Below are 18347 nucleotides of genomic sequence, written 5' to 3'. Positions count from 1 at the left end.
CCTAAAGAAATATTATGGCACTTTTAAAGTTATATAATAAGGTCCCAATAACTCAAATCTATTCTAGGAAAAACTACCCTAAGCAAGTTCTGTTTTGGGACTGAACAATAATTTGGTGAATTTTAAAATACTCCCCCCATGACTATTTTGTGAACAAAGGACTGAAGAATGATGATTTTCCCATAGACTTTTCTTTAATGCTAATATTGAATAGCTTTAATTTTCAGAGCCAACAGCACTGCTTCTAGTAATATTCTTCAACATCACAGTCTGAATACACAAATATGATTAAAAAATAGACAATATACCAATTTGTAAAATCCTTAAGTGAGGCCCTATAATTTTTTCTACATTCTCTATATACCTAATATGGTAATGTCTACTTGGTATTGTAGATGCTTAGTAGATACTTGATGACTAATCATGACTTATTGGTAGTGTCAGCAAAACTGAAAGTATAAAGAACCAAATACAAATAACAACCATATCAATTTCAATTTTTACAATCACTCAAGACATCAAAATTTGTTATAGACTTTTAAGCTCAAAGCATGTTTTTTTTTTTTTTTTACTTGTATTTATTTGGCACTCTGAACTTTCAAGTAGAAAGCAAAATGCACACAGCATGATCAAGACCCAATTCCTTTAAAATTGTACCATTAATATTTTAACAGTATTGAGAATCTTGTTGGCTACATTCATGATGACTTAGCTTTCTCATGGATAGACCAGGTAACAGAAGTCACCTCTTCTAATTCACAGTCATATATTTATTTTACTTTGCTAAGTTGGCTCAAAGACCTCTATGGTGTTTACAAGGTAATAAGGACAAAAAAGGCATTTAATAAGTCAGAAATATCAGCATTCACTAGAAACATATAGTAGAAATAATAACAGGGCGCCTGGGTGGCTCAGTCGTTTAAGCGTCCTAATTCAGCCCAGGTCATGATCTCATGGTCTGTGAGTTCAAGCCCCGCATCGGGCTCTGTGCTGTCAGTTCAGAGCCTGGAGCCTTCTTCAGATTCTGTCTCCCTTTCTCTCTGCCCCTCCCCCACTCACGCTCTCTCAAAATATGAATAAACATTAAAAAAAAAGAAATAATACCACATAATAGAAAGCTTATTGAAATTTAACCATATAGGCATAAACCCCTGATATAAACATCCTCAACAGACATTGATTGATGATGCTGTCAAGAAGCCATTGACCCAAATTGCAAGTTTCCCTCTTCCTATACCTTCCCCTAGTAAGTGAATATTCTAAGCAAGATATCCCATTTGAGCTGTTGGAGGAAAGAAGAAAGAGGATGAAAGATTCTGTTGCCATTTAGAGTTTGTCAGAATAAAAATGCCTTTCAGTAGGCTGGATTCTGTTAGAGGTTAAAATGCATTTCCCCAAGAAATAATGTTACAAATAGTACATAGATTCCTACATTTAATCACATATGTCTAGGGGTGCCTGGGTGGCGTAGCTGGTTAAGTGTCCGACTCTTGATCTCAGCTCAGGTCATGATCTCACAGCTTGTGAGTTCGAGCCTGCATGGCATCAGGCTTTGTTTTGATGACAGGGAGCCTGTTTGGGATTCTGTCTCTCCTTCTCTCTGCCCCTCCTTTGCTTGTGGTCTCTTTCTTTCAAAATAAATAAACTTAAAAAAATTAAAAAAGAGTAATTTTTAAGAAAATCATATATGTCTATTTGACTCCCAATTCAGTTAAACTACAGTGCTATTTCAGTTTTGAACACTAGTCTAGAAATCTGGTCAACATTTTTAGTGATTTTCATGTGAAACTACTTTGCTCTACTTATAAGTTGGTAAATGACAGTAGAGTATGACATATAATGGAATTCAAGGACAATATGATGATGGGGTTCAGGACATGCTACCTCAAAATATGGCATCTTAGCATGTTAAATATTTTAAACTGAGTAAGTTTGAGAAAATGGCAGAAGCAAGAGGGTCTCTCTGTCCTTGCCCTGCACTTCATTCTCGAAACAGGTCATAAGCATTGCCCTCCCTATACCCTGAGGAAAGGAGCATCCTTATCTCCAAGATGTAGGGACCTGTTTCCATAATTTGGCTATTGTAGATAATGCTGCTATAAATATTGAGGTGCAGGTATCCCTCTGAATTAGTATTTTTGTATTCTTTGGGTAAATACCTAGTAGTGCTTTTGAAAAGGGGAAAAAAGGACCAGATAAAATTGATAATTCCATTTGCTGAAATCTAGGTTCCTCATTTCATTGTACCCAAATGCGTATTTGTGTGAACAAGCAAAGAAAATTTATATTGCTGGTAGTCAAGAAGATGTTTATCTTAATGTTTAAAAATTAGGGGATTGGTGGTAAACCAAACCTGTCTGTAAATCTATCAGTATGAACCAAAGCAGGGTATGACCATGAGCTACTTAGAATTCATTAAACCTATGTAATTTATAGGAAGCTGTGCCAGCATGCATTGGATTACCTCCCATGTAGAAGAGACAAGTGGGTTAATTAAGAGAGAAGAGAAACAGACAAAATGCTGGCCTGTGGTACATAAGGCACATGAAGAAAAAGAATGCTAGGCATCAGCCTAGGGAAAAGTAAAATTCACTTTGATGTCAATTCCCCTTACTATTGGATAGAGAAAAATAAAAACAAAAATGGCCACTGGAAATTTATATGTTGGTCCTTCTTTTGACTTAAAATGCCAGCCAATACTCCCTTTGTGTCTTGGTAATAGATAAAGCTTTAATCAGAGGCCTATGTACAACTTATTTACCAATCAATAACACTAGATTCTGACTTCATTTTTGTTTAAAGCTAACTAAGGAATACTTACTACTGGCTTAACAATAAACCTCAGGTTTCTATATTTTTTTTATGTACCAGTTCTGATTCCCATACAAATTCCTATCTGAATTTATGAGAGCATGATTTTTCATAGACTTTAGTTCTCAGTGTTTTTCAAACAGGATGTCAAGGAGACTGATTGGGGTCACAGAGAATAAAGCTGTCCTGCTCTCGGTAAACTTAGGTTTCAACAACAGGGTGAGAAAGTTAATTCTACAGTTTGAGATTCTCTTCACTCCCATTACATCCAAGGTCAATAAGGATTTAGAATTGTAGAGACTGGAGTAACTGATATTGTTTGAGCCCACATTCAAGAAAAATTAGGCTGCTAACCCTGTTATTTATTTGTTTAAAAAATGGCTATCAGAGTATACTGTAGAAACAGTCAGGCAGAGTAGAATGAAAATGTTTTAGAAGTACTGACTGTGATTACCATATGCTTTTAGAAATTAGAAAAATGCATGCAAATCTTTATATATGACACATATATAATGGGATATTTGAAACTGGGTTCTAACTCAAGATCTGGTCAATATGTGTATATTAAATACTCACTGTGTGCTAGATGGGGGAAGGAGTAAAACCTAAAAGAAGCTAAGTCAATGTCTTTACTCAACCAAGTTTCATAAACTAATAATAGAGTGAATACTATTCTAAATATACCCATTAGGGGGTAATTCAATGTCATTCATTCAATCATTCACTCAACCCACATTTACTGAATACCTACTGTTTGTCCCAAATTGACCTAGCCTCTGAATTACAGGTTTCAAACAAAAAAGCAATTTCTGGTCTCCATGAGCTCACAATGCAATAGATAAAGACAGTTAAGTAAACATATTAATTATAATACCTCATGATAAATGCAGTAATAGAAGTTAGTACATATCGCTATGTGGATATGCATGAGATACTCCTAACTCAGATGGAGGTAGGAGTTGAGGGGAGATTATCAGGAAAAACTTTCTGGAGCTGGGATATAGGAGCAGTATTTTAAGGGACAATTACACTTTGGTTAGCTGAAAAAAAGGCAAGGAAATCAGAGAAAAAGGCAAGTGTAATTCACAGATATGAGGGACCCTGGCAACTGAGAAATGGCAAAAAGTATGGCTGAAGCTAATTTCAACCATGACAGGAGGTGGTAAGAGGATTGTTGATGAGGTAAGGGCCAATTCCTAAGGGTTATGGAGAGCCACTGAAAGATTTTAAGCAGGGGAATGACATGACTACATTAACATTTTAACAAGTTCATTCTGGTGAGCAATGTAATGATTAGAGATGGTCATGGAATAAATGATGAGGGTAGAGAAACTGGTTTGGAGATTAATCTAGTAATCCAGATGAGAAATCCAACTAAATCACTGAAAGTATTGCTGGAGAGAAGGGCATAGGTTCTAGAGATACAAAAAACCCTGAATCTATAGGACTTAGGTTCTGAATGGTCATAAAGGATATAAAATAACTCTTGAGTTTCCAGTTTGAGTAACTGGGTAGTATCATATATTCAAATAGTGGATGAAGGAACAAAATTGGGGGCTGAGTCATGTTCAAGGTGCTTATAACTCTGGAGAGAGATGTGGGCTGTAGATAGTTGATGCCAAGGTAGTTACTATATTGTGACAGTGATATATGACAGTAAAATATGTGAAGCTCCTAGAATTATCCCTGACCAAAGTTAATGCTATAAGTAGAAACAGAAGTAATAATGATGATAAATGGTGATGATCATAATAACAATGGTTGATTATGAGAACTTCTGTGGTGATAAAAATGTATATCTGTGCTTTCTAAAAAGGTAGCCACTAGCCACATGTGACTACTGAGCGCTTGAAATGTGGCTACTGCAAATAAGAAGCTAAATTTTAAATTTAATTAATTTTAGTGAATTTAAACTGGCTATCATGCTGGTCAGTGTAGATATATAGTGAGAAATAAAATGAGAATCTGAGGGGTGCCTGGGTGGCTCAGTCAGTCAAGCATCTGACTCTTGATCTTGACTCTGGTCATGATCTCACAGTTTGTGAAATTGAAGCCCATGTTGGGCTCTGCGCTGACAGTGTGGAGCCTGCCTGTGATTCTCCTTCTCCATCTCTCTCTGTTCCTTGCCTGTGCACATTCTCTCTCTCAAAATAAATAAATAAGCTTAAAAATAATTTTAAAAAACAAGAATCTGAGAGTAAATCACGTTGATCATCAACATGTAAGGAACAGAGGTAAAAACAAACAGGCAGAAGGAAAAGCAATATAGAGTAATGCTGTCTATAAGCACAATTGAAATTCCCTTCAGAAGATGATTAGGGTATGTAGGAGTTGGTAGAGGTGGTTTTCTGGAGGAAGGTATACTGGAGCTATTAAGTAGATAAGGGCATTTCAGAAAGACAAAATAGCACAAATAATGACCAATAAGAAAGAAGGAATATAACAAGAAGGTATCCCTTGACTGGAGTGGCAGGTACATGATAGAGAATAAATGGCCAATTGTCCTTGTTTGCCAGGGACTGAGGGTGTTCCTGGAATACAGAACTTTCAGTTTTTTTTTTTTTTTTTTTAATTTTTTTTTTTCAACGTTTTTTATTTATTTTTGGGACAGAGAGAGACAGAGCATGAACGGGGGAGGGGCAGAGAGAGAGGGAGACACACAGAATTGGAAACAGGCTCCAGGCTCCGAGCCATCAGCCCAGAGCCTGACGCGGGGCTCGAACTCACAGACCGCGAGATCGTGACCTGGCTGAAGTCGGAAGCTTAACTGACTGCGCCACCCAGGCGCCCCCAGAACTTTCAGTTTTAAAACAAAATAGTCCTAGGATGTGGTACTTTCAATTCTAAACTAGGAGTCCTGGGCAAACTGGGAGAAGTTGGGCACTAGAAAATAATGTTAGATAAACAGTGGATTATAATTATATAAATTATAAAATTTACAATTTTATCCTATATAAAAATTATAAAGGATGTTGGGAGAGAGGAAGAAAGGCATTTACTCTTGATACAACAGCTCAGGGGTAGGCTACTATAGCTTTTTTGATTAGAGAACTGATGGGAATTAAGGTAGTGCTTAGGAAGGTTAGTCTGACCTAAGAAGAAATAAGGACTAACAGAGAGAATCCAATTGTTTGGCTAATGTCCTAAATCCAAGTCTGAGGTGATTAGAGCTTACACATCTAAGAAGAAAAAGAAATCAGTGCTTACTATGTCCCTGGTACTCTACTAGATTTTACATAAATTATCAATTGAAACCCGGATATAGAAACTTTATAAGGTTTAGATAAGTTGGCTGATTTAAGAATTCATTCACCATTTCCTAAATATTTTTGAATGCCTCCTATATGACTTGCCAAATTCATTATTTTACTAAAACCAGATTTGAAAGTAGATCTGGCTACAAAGTTCATTGTACATATTACAAGTAAGAATTAAAAGGAGAATAATTCTCTCTCAAAGAAATACATAGCCTATAAAATACTTACATCAAAAGCTTCCTAAACTTGTTATCCATGCATTAATATTTCCTCATCTTAAACTTTAAAATTCTCATGCCATTGTTCCAGTGATCACCTCTTTTGTATTTCAAATGATCAGAATAGATGAGGCAGTGTATGAGGATAAGCAGAAATTCACAGTCAACTACAACAGTTTAAAAATCTTTTTGTTACAGAAATTTAAAAGTGTTATGCCCAAGTAGACAGAAGTACCCATCATCTTTTTTTTTGAAAATATGTCAATCAATTCTTTTCAGTTCTTTTATAAGAATGTTTTGATTAGCTGGGTTTATCAAATATTCCAGTCAAATGTGCGTTCCCATTATCTTTATGGCTGGTCCCTTATTTGGATGTAAGAGAGAGGTATTTTCTTATTTTTATTCAAACAATTTATATATTCTGGTAAGCAGCAGTTTTAGTGTTTTTAAAAGATACTATTCCTAACAGATTTCTTCACACTATCTCCAAATTCCCAACTATTATAAACAAAGAGAATGAAAACAATGAATGCAAGAGTGACCGGAAAGAGTAAAACATCAGAGAAAACTATACTGAAATAAATAATACATTTAATATTAAAAATTTTCTAAGTGAGATTTTGTGAAGTAGAAAATCTTAGGTGATCATTTCACAGTGTAGAATCTTTATTTTATTTTATTAGTTTCATCCAAGGTAAATAGTTTGTAGTGCTACTGGTAGTTCAAAAATGGCTCTATTTTTTTCTTTTAAAGAGGAAATATTACAGTGTTTAAAATCTAGTTTTCTTTCTTCCCTTCCATCTTTCCTTCCTTCCTTGAATATGTAGATCTACTATTTGCAATTCAACTGAAGTTTCCATTTCAGAAGCTCCAAATTGTCAGTCAGCCAAGGTTTGTTTAGATCAGAACTGGTGTTCTAAAAGTGTGATGGGTTCAAAGGGCAACTGTTTTGCAAGTTACAATTTGAAAATGTCACCATTTCTTTAGGTAGCTAAAAGCTCTTAAGCATTAAATAAAAATAAAATTAAATTTCAGTCTCTGTCCACTCAACAGTAAAAATCAATTTAACTTCAAAATTTCTAATTATTTAAATCAACCTTGCTACTGGGAAATCTAAGACATTAGATACAAGGTTTTAAAGGGTTCAATGATTATTTTTTTGTTTATTGTTATAAATCATAAAAAATTTACATCTAGTGTATATTACAACTTTTCAAGTAAGTCAGAAAGAGCACTGTTACTACAAGGAGATAGTACTCATGCTGGCTTTCTTCTAAACTAAGTGAATTCTGAAGCAATGTTTTCAAAAGATTTTAAAAAATGAACATTGCTGGAACACTGTTGAAAGAAAGCTGAGATTAGCTGGAAATGTGGAAGGTGAATTCTCTTTTTTTTACTTGGCTTGAGGGGATGAACAATAGTGTACACAACCTGTGACACCGATCTCATTACATTCATGATATTCTATGCATTCCAAATGTGAGGCCAATTCTAAGGTCAAGACAGAGCTAGCAGATTATAATTACATTTAAATAAGGAATAGTAAGTGCTCAATAAATATTTACTGAATGACTATATATAAGAAAAATAAGAATAATTATAAAAGGCATGTCTTTCTAATATTTCCTGGAATTAAAGTTTGCATCTAAGAGATACATTTATATCCTCTCACAAGGATCCAAACTATGTGATCAACCTGAACCAGGTAAATATAGTCCATGAAAATGTAAGACTACTGAAGACCACCTACAGCCAACTTTTAATAACTCCTGAACAGCAGCAGAAAGCATGGTATTTAGGAAAAACAATTTTCTGACACTCACTTGGAAGCTTTATGACTTTAGGCAAGATATCTAACCTCTTTGAACTCATTTTCCTGGTTTGTATAATGAGGATGATGACAGTATCTTCTTTAAATATCTATAGTGAAGACTAATTGAAATAAGATAAATGAGATGTCAACCACAGAGCTTGTCACATAGTAAGAGAATTGTATTTTTCACGAAGGGGCAATCAACTACATGGAGTAACATTTGCTGAGCAGTAGCAGGTAAGGTTAGCAATTATCTTGTTCTTGGACAATTCATGGATAGATTCCTTTTTGAACAAAGCTTATTTTTTGGTCTTATGAATGTCACAGAAGACAGTGACATGAAATTGATTAAGCCAACGTGCTGCAATAGGTACTGGAGAATTTATTTCTTTAATAGTGAAGGTCAGTGAAGATGATGTAAATGAGGGAAAGAAGATATTGAGCCATGGAAAGTTTGGCTACCTCCATAGTGATGCTATAAAATAAAAAAATGCACTTAAACAACAGTTCCATCAAGAGGCTTCCATACGAAAAAATGACACATGAGGACATTTCTTGAAATTCTAATTAATAAGAGTCAAAGTCTAAAATTTTATAAAATAATCATTTACCAATTTAAGATGAAATAGAAAAAATTATGGAAGGTTATTCTGTATTCCCTAAGGAGTTCTTCAAGATATTGGCCTTTACAGGGGCGCCTGGGTGGCTCAGTCGGTTGGGCGGCTGACTTCGGCTCAGGTCATGATCTCGCGGTCCGTGAGTTCGAGCCCCGCGTCAGGCTCTGTGCTGACAGCTCAGAGCCTGGAGCCTGTTTCGGATTCTGTGTCTCCCTCTCTCTCTGACCCTCCCCCGTTCATGCTCTGTCTCTCTCTGTCTCAAAAATAAATAAACGTTAAAAAAAAATTAAAAAAAAAAAAAAAAAAGATATTGGCCTTTACAGCATCATAAATTAAACATAATCACCACCTATGGAGTCCACAGAGGTATGGCACTGGTAACAAAAAAACCCTACCACAAATGACAAAAGAGAAACACATTTTATGACAAATAAATAAAGCTAATGTGTCACAATGAAAGTAACAAATCCAGATAAAGCCAGAGTTCATTTAAGAGCAGAGTGCTAGGGAGCAAATGCTACAGCATACCCAATCCCATCCCCCCAGAAGCCAGTTCCACATTCCAACCTGAGAACCCTCCTGCAAACATGCTGTCACAGAGAAAGTAATACCCTGATGGATGCTGTAGGCTGTGTTTGAAGATGATGCCAATGGTAGACTTCTTATACACTCTCATGGGAAATGGAGAATTGCCTGGATGAAGTGTCAGAAAGAAATGGGTTATATATTTTTTACACTGGGAATCATAATCCTGGGGATTAAGAAAAGACCTATGGAAAATGTGGTGATGAGATGATATCAATCTTGCCTTTCAACAGTCTGCTGATATCACAAGTCATTCATCTGCCTTTCATTACTTTCCTTTTCCTACAGATACATATTTCAAGAAGAAATTCATTCTCCATAAAATCAGTTTTAAAAGAAAAATCTAAAATAGCTGTAACATTCAAAAGAAAAAAATTACAGAAGATGATTATAATTCTGTTGATTCAATAAATTCAACCTTGTGAGACTAAACCCTTGTGGGTTTAGTCATGCTCTTCCTTTCAAGGCTTTTATTTATTTATTTTTAAAATTTTTAAAATTTTAAAGTAAAAAGATGTTATCTTGCCTGTGGTTCTGCAAACACAACCTGGTATTTCAGATGGTGCCATCTTTCTGGGTTTTTTGCATGATATTCTGAGACAGTATTTCTGCAAACAGAATAAAGCTAACAATACTGGCCTGCCCATGGTAGCTACCGTGGTCTGCAAAAACTACATGTAGAAATGTGTTTTGTCTATAAGATAAAAAATTAAGATCTTAAAATTCATAGGGTATTAAAGTTCTTTTATTTACTAGCCATCTTGAGGCACAAATTCTCTTTTCTCTCAGCTACTCAACAGTGCCTCTGCTTTGGAAAGGATATTCAAAATCTATTAATATTTCAATGAATCTGTTTCACAAAAACAGAAACACATGTACACTATGGTTTTACACAGTAAGAATAAGAAATTAGACCCCAAAAAGGCAAAAAAAACATAGCTCAAATGTCATGTAAAATATTTTGTTAAAAGAGCACGAATCTCATGAGTGATTACAAAATTAATCTTCCAGATTATAAGAATCTTATGAAAATATAAGTATCAAGGAAACTATTTTCCTGAGTAACCTAATCAGTTTTTAAACAGGAATAAATCTTCCATTTTATACAAAAATTGGGGAATCATATTAACTTTTCATTTAATAGACAATTTGGGATGCTGTGTCTATGGTTAATGGGACAAGATTGTCACTTATTTAATGTAAATCTTCAGCTACCAGATAGACCTAGACAGTCCTGAAAACCAAAATCTTTGTCTTTAGCCAATATTAGTTTAATAACAAATTACCTGGCTCAAAGAAATTTTTATGGAATTAAGGTGGTGGTAACAATCAAGTTGGCTGTTCAGACTTTAACCATTTCAACATGATACAGTGACTGCTAAAAAAAAAGTTAACTTAGAAAACAGTACAGTATAAAAATATTGAAATTTCCTCCTAAAACAGCTAACTTTTCCCTTTTGGTACCCTCATCCCTTTCAGCCAAGTGCAAAGTGCAAGGCAAAATAAATTAAGGCAAAAGGAAAATAAAATAAGAAAAATGGTGAGGGCGAGCATGTTGTTGACCATGTAAGATAACACGTGCAAAGTATACCTCAGATACACTATAAGTAGATGAGCACGAGGGAAGCCGAGCCTGGTTTTGCAGTGGGGAAAAGAAAACACTGTTAAAGAGGAAGTGATAGCATAGTAAGGGTCTCAGAAGATTAGATGGCTCCATCATGAACACATTTGTCAGGTAACAAGATAGCCTTATAAGCAAACACTTGAGTTTGAAATCTCAAGGGTCAAGCTATTTGAGGAGAATCTTGTGATATAAAAATACCTGGCTTAAAAAAAAAAAGAAAAAAGTCCGTGACAGAGATGACTCCCTCTGATCAGATCTGGTATGATTTTGCTGAGATGTTCATTTAAGGTTAATTGGAAAGCAGAACACTGGTCATTTTTCTCCAAAGGTACTACACTGATCTTCATTGGTTTATTAACATTGGCAAACTACATGTGACGTTATTTATAGAATGAGGGCTCTATTGTACATCTTCATATTGTTTTTTAAAGAGGGCACCAAAGCCAGCTCAGTATTCTGACTCTCATGTGCTGTTCCTATTATTCCATTCACAGTATTACTGAACATTCATATATATGTCCATGTGATATATTAATATATATATATCAATAAAAACACCATAAAAACATAAAAACTGAAACACAAATTCTTATCTAGACCTTTTGTCAGAATGTTTCATTGATCTTTTAAAATAGCTATTTTATACTCAAAACCATGTTTAATCTTCATGATTTGAGCTGATAATTTTCTGCCCTGTTCTTACTTTCTAGGTTGTCAGACTGCTATGGTCAATTCTCTGGCCTCTTCTTTCATTAGGTTGTACAATGCCACGTGAGCTAAATTATTAAGTATGCAGTTTTGAGTTACAAATTCTTCATTAAGTTCCAAAACGCAAACTTAGGGTGGGGAAATGAAAGTACAGAAGATGACATAGTGGAGGAATCAGAAATGCTCTTATTATCTGATTTGTTCTTTAATTGTATTTCTAGCACCCAGAAGAATGTAGTAGATGCTCAGTAAGTGTTTAATGAATAAATGAACATACAAACTCTTTTTCTTCTATGTTAAAAAAACTGAACTGTGTGAAATAATGTTGAGAAGATTTTACATTTACCATCATAAAGATTTGTGATCAAATGTTATCACTGCCACTTAACGGATTACTTTGAGGTATTTTCTGAAATATGGTCATTATAGACATCTTAAGAAATTGAATCTTTTTTTCCAACCACATACACATCTAATTACACATACACATCTTCAGCAAGGTGCTAGTTCTAAGAAAACTGCATGTTTATTCTATCTCCATAACTATATCCATAAAACTGAAAAACTTTATCTTTCATAAACAGTTGGAGTCTTATCTCCCCCTGCCCCCCTCAGTTCTCCATTTTCTGTTACTAGGGAAATTTATTTGTCAAGGAGATCTTTTATTAGTACCTTATTTGTGTATTAAAGTCAATTCTGGGAAGAGCAATTTGCAATAAGCATTAAACACGTCACAGTGTGTCATTCCCGCTTCCATGATGTCTTAGGCTACTGTAGGTGATTTTATAAGTATTAGATAAGAACATTTTTGTTCTAAACACAGATAGATTTTTGTTATTCAGTAGAAGTGAAATCTCAGAATTGTATTAGTTAACTTTACACATTAAATACCAAAAGTGAAAGGTAGCAAAATTAGTATGTTTTCCAAAGAGATAATCCTGAAGTTGATTTACTGTCATCTTTGCCATTATTGTAGTCTGGTCATATTTATAAGACATACATCATCTACTAAGATGCTCAAGATGTTACATAATTATTATAAATTAAATAGTAAATAAATAGATATTAATATTTTGAGTAAGTGCCAACACATCAAACAAGGAAGACTTATTAGGAACCTCAAATAAAAATATTCTTCATGTAAGAACCAAAGATAATAAAATTTGCCTAAGAAAATAGAGTTAACAAACAAACTGATGTTTACTCCTTTAAAAGCTACTGAATATTTAAGGACTAATCAATGTTCTAGCTGTTCTTCCTTTCTTCAAAGTTGGCTGACTTAATGCAGATGCCTTTTAGATAGTTAAGTGCCATATATTAAGATATGACATAGTTGATCATGTCAGGGTGTCTTTATCAGTTGCACAAAATTTCCTATAGACAGGATGATTTTAGGTACATTTAAATAGGAGAAACCAAAAGTTGGTCTCCAGGGGAAAGATCTTTAATGAAACATAATGAAGTAAAAACAGAAAAAAAGCAGAGTAAGCAAAAACACTCTAAAAATGCCTTTTAAAAAAGTTTGAGAGCAAGATTGGAACATATCTTTATACCCTAAATCTCTGTAGAGGCCTCCTCAAACAAGAGGAATTTATAATCTATATTTGCAAGGTTCAATGTTAATTTCATGGGGGGGTTTACGTTGTGTGTGTGTGTGATGTGGTGTGAAAAAGAGTAGTTAGAGAAAACAGTGGCAAACAGAAGAATAAAAAAGTAAAGGTGGAAGATCAGGGTATCAACTCTTTTAGACAGATATTATTCTGGGCAGAATAATCTGAAACCATCCCCAGAAAAATGAGCAGCTCTCCTTTCCTCAAGCTCTAAAATGAAGTTTACAAAGACTCCATTATAATCATTTCTATGTCCTTGTCATTTTGACACACTAGCCGGTTACAGCAGGTCTTGGAAAACTTTTTCTATAAATAGTCATATAGTAAACATTTCTGACTTTCTGTGCCATATGGTCTTTGCTGCAACTGTTCACCTCTGCTTTTGTACTGTAAAAGCAACCACAGATTATATGCGCATGAATGAATATGGCTGTGTTTCAATAAAACTTTATTTTTGGACACTTATATGTTTTGGACACACGTATGATTTTTACATGTCATGAAATGACAGTCTTTTGATTCCCCCCCCATCATTTAAAAATGCAAAAAATCATTCCTACCTTGTGGGCCCACAAGAGAGAAAAGGATTTGGGCCCAGAAGCTACAGTTTGCTGACCCGTGAGTGATGGCATTAATTTCATGAATATAAAAATGCAAAAAAAAACCCTCCCAAATAATTTATCAAAAATATAAGAACAAAGACTGGAATAAAATATTGATCTTAAAAAATCTATAAAATCACAACTATCTAATCCATTATTTATATTAGTCCCATTTCCTATAAATCTTATTTCAGCATTCAGAAAATCATTCTTCAAAAGACTTATTCCTTTCTGACTTGATTCAGATAGTTTTCTTAAACTTACTAAAAACATAGTCTTATTTTAAGTGATAACTCCTCCCTTAACTTTTTCCACCTCAAATAATACCTTGTCTTTATTTATATTAGCATAGTAAGTACTTGTAATTATCATATTCTTTTTACTTCATAACCGAATTCCTAGGTCACTTATGTGCCAATAATCTGTCTTCATAAATCATTTTCCCTTTGATTGTTTGTCAAAGCCTTTAAAAAACTAACATATTTGGTTACCTAAAACCTATCTGTATGTTTGCAGCTCAGTAGAAATTTACCATCACATTGCATACACTGAGAAAATATAAAATTTGTGGTTTTGGTATTTTTACTTCTCTCCTTTCTTTTCTTTCTACTAGTTTTTATTTCATGAACATTTATCTTCTTTTTCTCTGAATATTTTAACACTCAAGCTTTTCAGGGTTCCATCACTCTTTAACTAATTCAACTTTGTAAACTCACTTTGACTTAATTTTGTAAAGTATTAGTTTGTATCATCTTATGTTTTCCAATTCTCAACTCTGTTTACACAGTTTTTCAACTTTAAGCATTACTTTTAATGTTCTTCCTACTAGATTCCTGTATTTGATTAAATGTAAAGGTAATTTTTTCTTTTATGTGGGATTTTTCAGTCATTATTCTCAACACATTATTAGTCTAAGGATTTGTAGTAACTTGCAATCATTAAATCAGACAGACTTTGTTTACAAGATGATAATTTGTAAAGCCATGTGATTATAGTTTTATTATTATTAAAAGTTACTAAAAACTGATTTAGGGTTCTGAATACTTCCACTTTGTACTACATACAGAAAATGATGATACATTTATAATTCCAGAACCTAACACATCCTACTTTTTGCTATAGAAGTGTCAACGTATGATAAAGAAGTACATTTTCATATGATAAATAAATTTTAAAATTATTCCAAAAATTACATCTTAGAATATTCTACCTTACAGATAATCATTGATTATCTGTAATAAGTAAGGATGCAGGAATCTTTTCTCTCTAAAATATAACACATAGAAGATATAAATTGAAGCGTTAATGATTTAATTAAATCCTTATCCCAAAGATTTGAATGATGTCTCATTTTCCCAAGTAATAATAAAATATTTAAGTACAAACATAGTTCTAATCTTTCATCTTACTGAACTATTTATAAATGTTTCAATGAATTGAAAGGCACCTACATACTTGCTCTTGTGTATAGACGCCTAAAATAAATTTTCAAAAAATGGAATGGTCATTATATGCCAATTTATCTCATTTTAGAAACAAAATCTGTTTATATAACCTATGCAACTGAGAATAGCTTTATTCTGCTTCTAAGCAACAATTTTTAACAGGCAACGCTTATTATAAGGCATTCTGGGATAATGGGATTAAAGGGGAGGAGAGAAACTAAACATTCAGCTCTTTGAAATGCATCTTCTCTAAACTGAACTGTCTACAGAAGCTACAATTTGACTTTTGATAGTTTTCCTCCAGATACTTTTCTAGTTAATGGGAATCTTAGAATGCTATACCTCATATTCAATCTTATTAGAAAAAAAAAAGGTAATCAGAACAAAGTGTGACCCAGTGAAATATAACAAAAGATGAAGACATTGGGGTTAGTCATTATATACTGTACTATGCAGTGTAGGTGTTGAAAAAAAGAAACTGAAAAGTGGCATGATATAACTCAGTTTTTGAAGCCAAAATTTTTAATTTAACCCTAATCTAACACTAACTCCCTTCTATACAGGCCTTAGCAAGTCTCAACTATCTAGTCTTGGTTTGACTGAAAAAGAAAATCACTTCTCATGATTGGTTACAAAGAGTATGACACTAAATACATTAATTAATTAATCAGAATTTTTTTTAGGGCTTTCTAGAAGAATATCTAGGTATGTTCAGACTGATTTAATCATAAAATTCTTTTTTTTTTTTAAGACAGTGGAATAAATTCTGGGAGTGATTATGGATAATCTTTCAACTTCTAAGAATATGGATAGAAAAGAACGACTGACTCACAAGAAAGTAGAAAAATGAGATACTTGCATTAACTGCTACATCAACTTAATTTAGCAATCAGAATTTAACAATTAGTATTAATAAAAACAAGTTTGAGGTTTAGTAATCAGAAATTTAATATAGAGATATACTTAACTATGTATAGTATATAATTAAAAACAAGCCGAGATATCAGAGATTTATAATATCACTATTATTGTTTATTCTATTCTTTATAAGAAAACTATTACAGCAATATGGATTAAAAGTATGACAATAATCTTGGGAGAAGTGGATCCAGGCCAGGCTAGGATTGATAGAAACTTCTTAAAAAGCACTAGGAATGGGATGTCAGAGTTAAATTGAGCCAGAAATTATTTACTGCACTAATTTAGCTTTTCTTCTGCCATATTTTACATCATAAACCATTTTAGAGATTTTATTTCCATTTTTTTTTTTGAAAAGATATATTTAGGAGAAGGACCAAGCATTCTGAGTCTGAACTATGGGTCACAAAAAAATACTACTGTTAGTATTATCTATCTGATACATGTATAATATTGAGTAGCTATAAGGTACTGTTCTCCTTCAGAGTGCTGTCTTGGGTATAATAGCCTTTATCTCAAGTATTTGTAAGATGTTACATGACAGTGAAGATATTTACTGCTTAATTTTTTTTATTTTTAAACAAAAAAATTTTATCATAGCTATTCCCAAAGAGTCCAAGTTAAGAGAAGCCTATTAATTCAGAAGAAAATGTGTCTACTTGCTAGATTACCTATGATGATATTCTAACATTGATCATTTTCCTTGATAACTGAAATTGAATTATTAAGGATCTAGCACTTGGATCCAGCCAATAATTTACAATCCTGCTGACATATCCCACAAGGGGCAGAACACAGTCAATGGAAAAGCTCCAAATGAAGTCTCATAAAAAGTCTCAGAAAATTATACAATTGTGTAAGAAACATAAACTTTGAAAAGAATTTTTATTTTGCATTGGAGCCAAAAAATTATTAAATCAACTTCAGTGTTAGTGTGACTTGCGTGTCCTCTACCCTGCCAATTTAATCTTTATTTCATAAACGTGAGCATGAAGCTGCAGCTAGAAAAGGAAGAGAGAGATAGGGAGAAAAGAGACAGAAAGTAAAAAAGATGGAGATGAGAGGACAAACCAATCAGATTTGGAATTACCAGTCAGCAGAAGTTTAGGAAAAAAAAAAATCACCGAGTGAAATCGTACATTTACTCTGAGAGAGTATCCTTTCACATTGCCTTCTAGGTGATCTCTGAGCTCCTCCAGCTTTCGATGGAGCTACATGTAAACATCAGAAAATGAATTGAAAAAGCAACTTGTTCTCTTTTCAGTTTTCCTTTTTCCTTTTAAAAATAAGATCACAGCATTATACATTTCTCACTGCCTTTGGCAAACATTTCAAAACATTAAAGATCTTTGTATAACAGAAGAATACATGTTCAATAACCTGTGACTAGGAAGCCAATGTTTTATTTTAATTATAGCATCTTTTCTCCCCAAAGTGTTAGAATAAATAAATAAATACTATAACTATCCTTATAATTCCTTAGAAATTCACTTTAAAATTTTCTATTTGGTAGAAATGTGGAATAAAAATACTTAAAAATTATGAAATTTGTCTTTCTTTCCCAAACACATTTTTTGATTTAAGGCTGAATGAATACATATTAAAGTAAATTGATTGAACCCTAACATGTATCTTTTTTTCTTATACATATATATGTGTATATACATAATCATACTGTACATACACTTAAAAATAATAAGCACACAATTATAACTTGAAGTTCTATACAGCCAAAAGCTGAATTTAGAGATAATTAAACACACACACACTTGCACACACAATCCAATTTATAGCAGATGGTGTTGCACTTACAGATGCCATTTTATCTTTATTTCACTATCAATAATTTCTAAAAAGTTATGTCACACTGTACCTTTTCGCTTGACTCTGACTCATAATCCATTAGGCTAAACAATAGTGGACTTATCTTCCCTTAAAGACAAAGGTAAAATATGATACCTCACAAGAGACAGTGAGGAATGCTACTGATATATCATTGGGATGCATAAACTTGTATTTTTTTTACTGAATAATTTTAACCTTCCTTGATTTTGAAACAGGCATATAATCAACACTTCCCATCCCCTCTCGTTATCCTTAGTGAAAAAAACATAAAAAAACCCAACCAACCAAACAAAA

At 33.3% G+C, this 18347-nt stretch overlaps 1 protein-coding gene across 15 annotated transcripts in view; it reads right to left on the bottom strand.

Moving 5' to 3' along the window:
• GPHN (gephyrin) overlaps positions 1 to 18347 on the bottom strand; it is a 621678-nt gene that overhangs the window by 176623 nt on the left and 426708 nt on the right. For 7 of the 15 annotated variants that reach the window (XM_078448108.2, XM_078448105.2, XM_078448106.2 and 4 more), the window contains one exon: positions 17348 to 17419. The exons of the other annotated variants lie outside the window; for them this stretch is intronic. In XM_078448108.2, coding sequence (XP_078304234.1) covers positions 17348 to 17419 — 72 coding nt within the window. The remainder of the gene's footprint in view (positions 1 to 17347; positions 17420 to 18347) is intronic. 15 annotated transcript variants of the gene reach the window in all.

Source organism: Panthera onca, chromosome B3, assembly GCF_046562875.1.
Source record: "Panthera onca isolate mPanOnc1 chromosome B3, mPanOnc1 haplotype 2, whole genome shotgun sequence".
Lineage (NCBI taxonomy): Eukaryota > Metazoa > Chordata > Mammalia > Carnivora > Felidae > Panthera > Panthera onca.
Note: the sequence above shows the minus strand (reverse complement) of the source record. Positions and strands in the feature narration are given on the sequence as shown.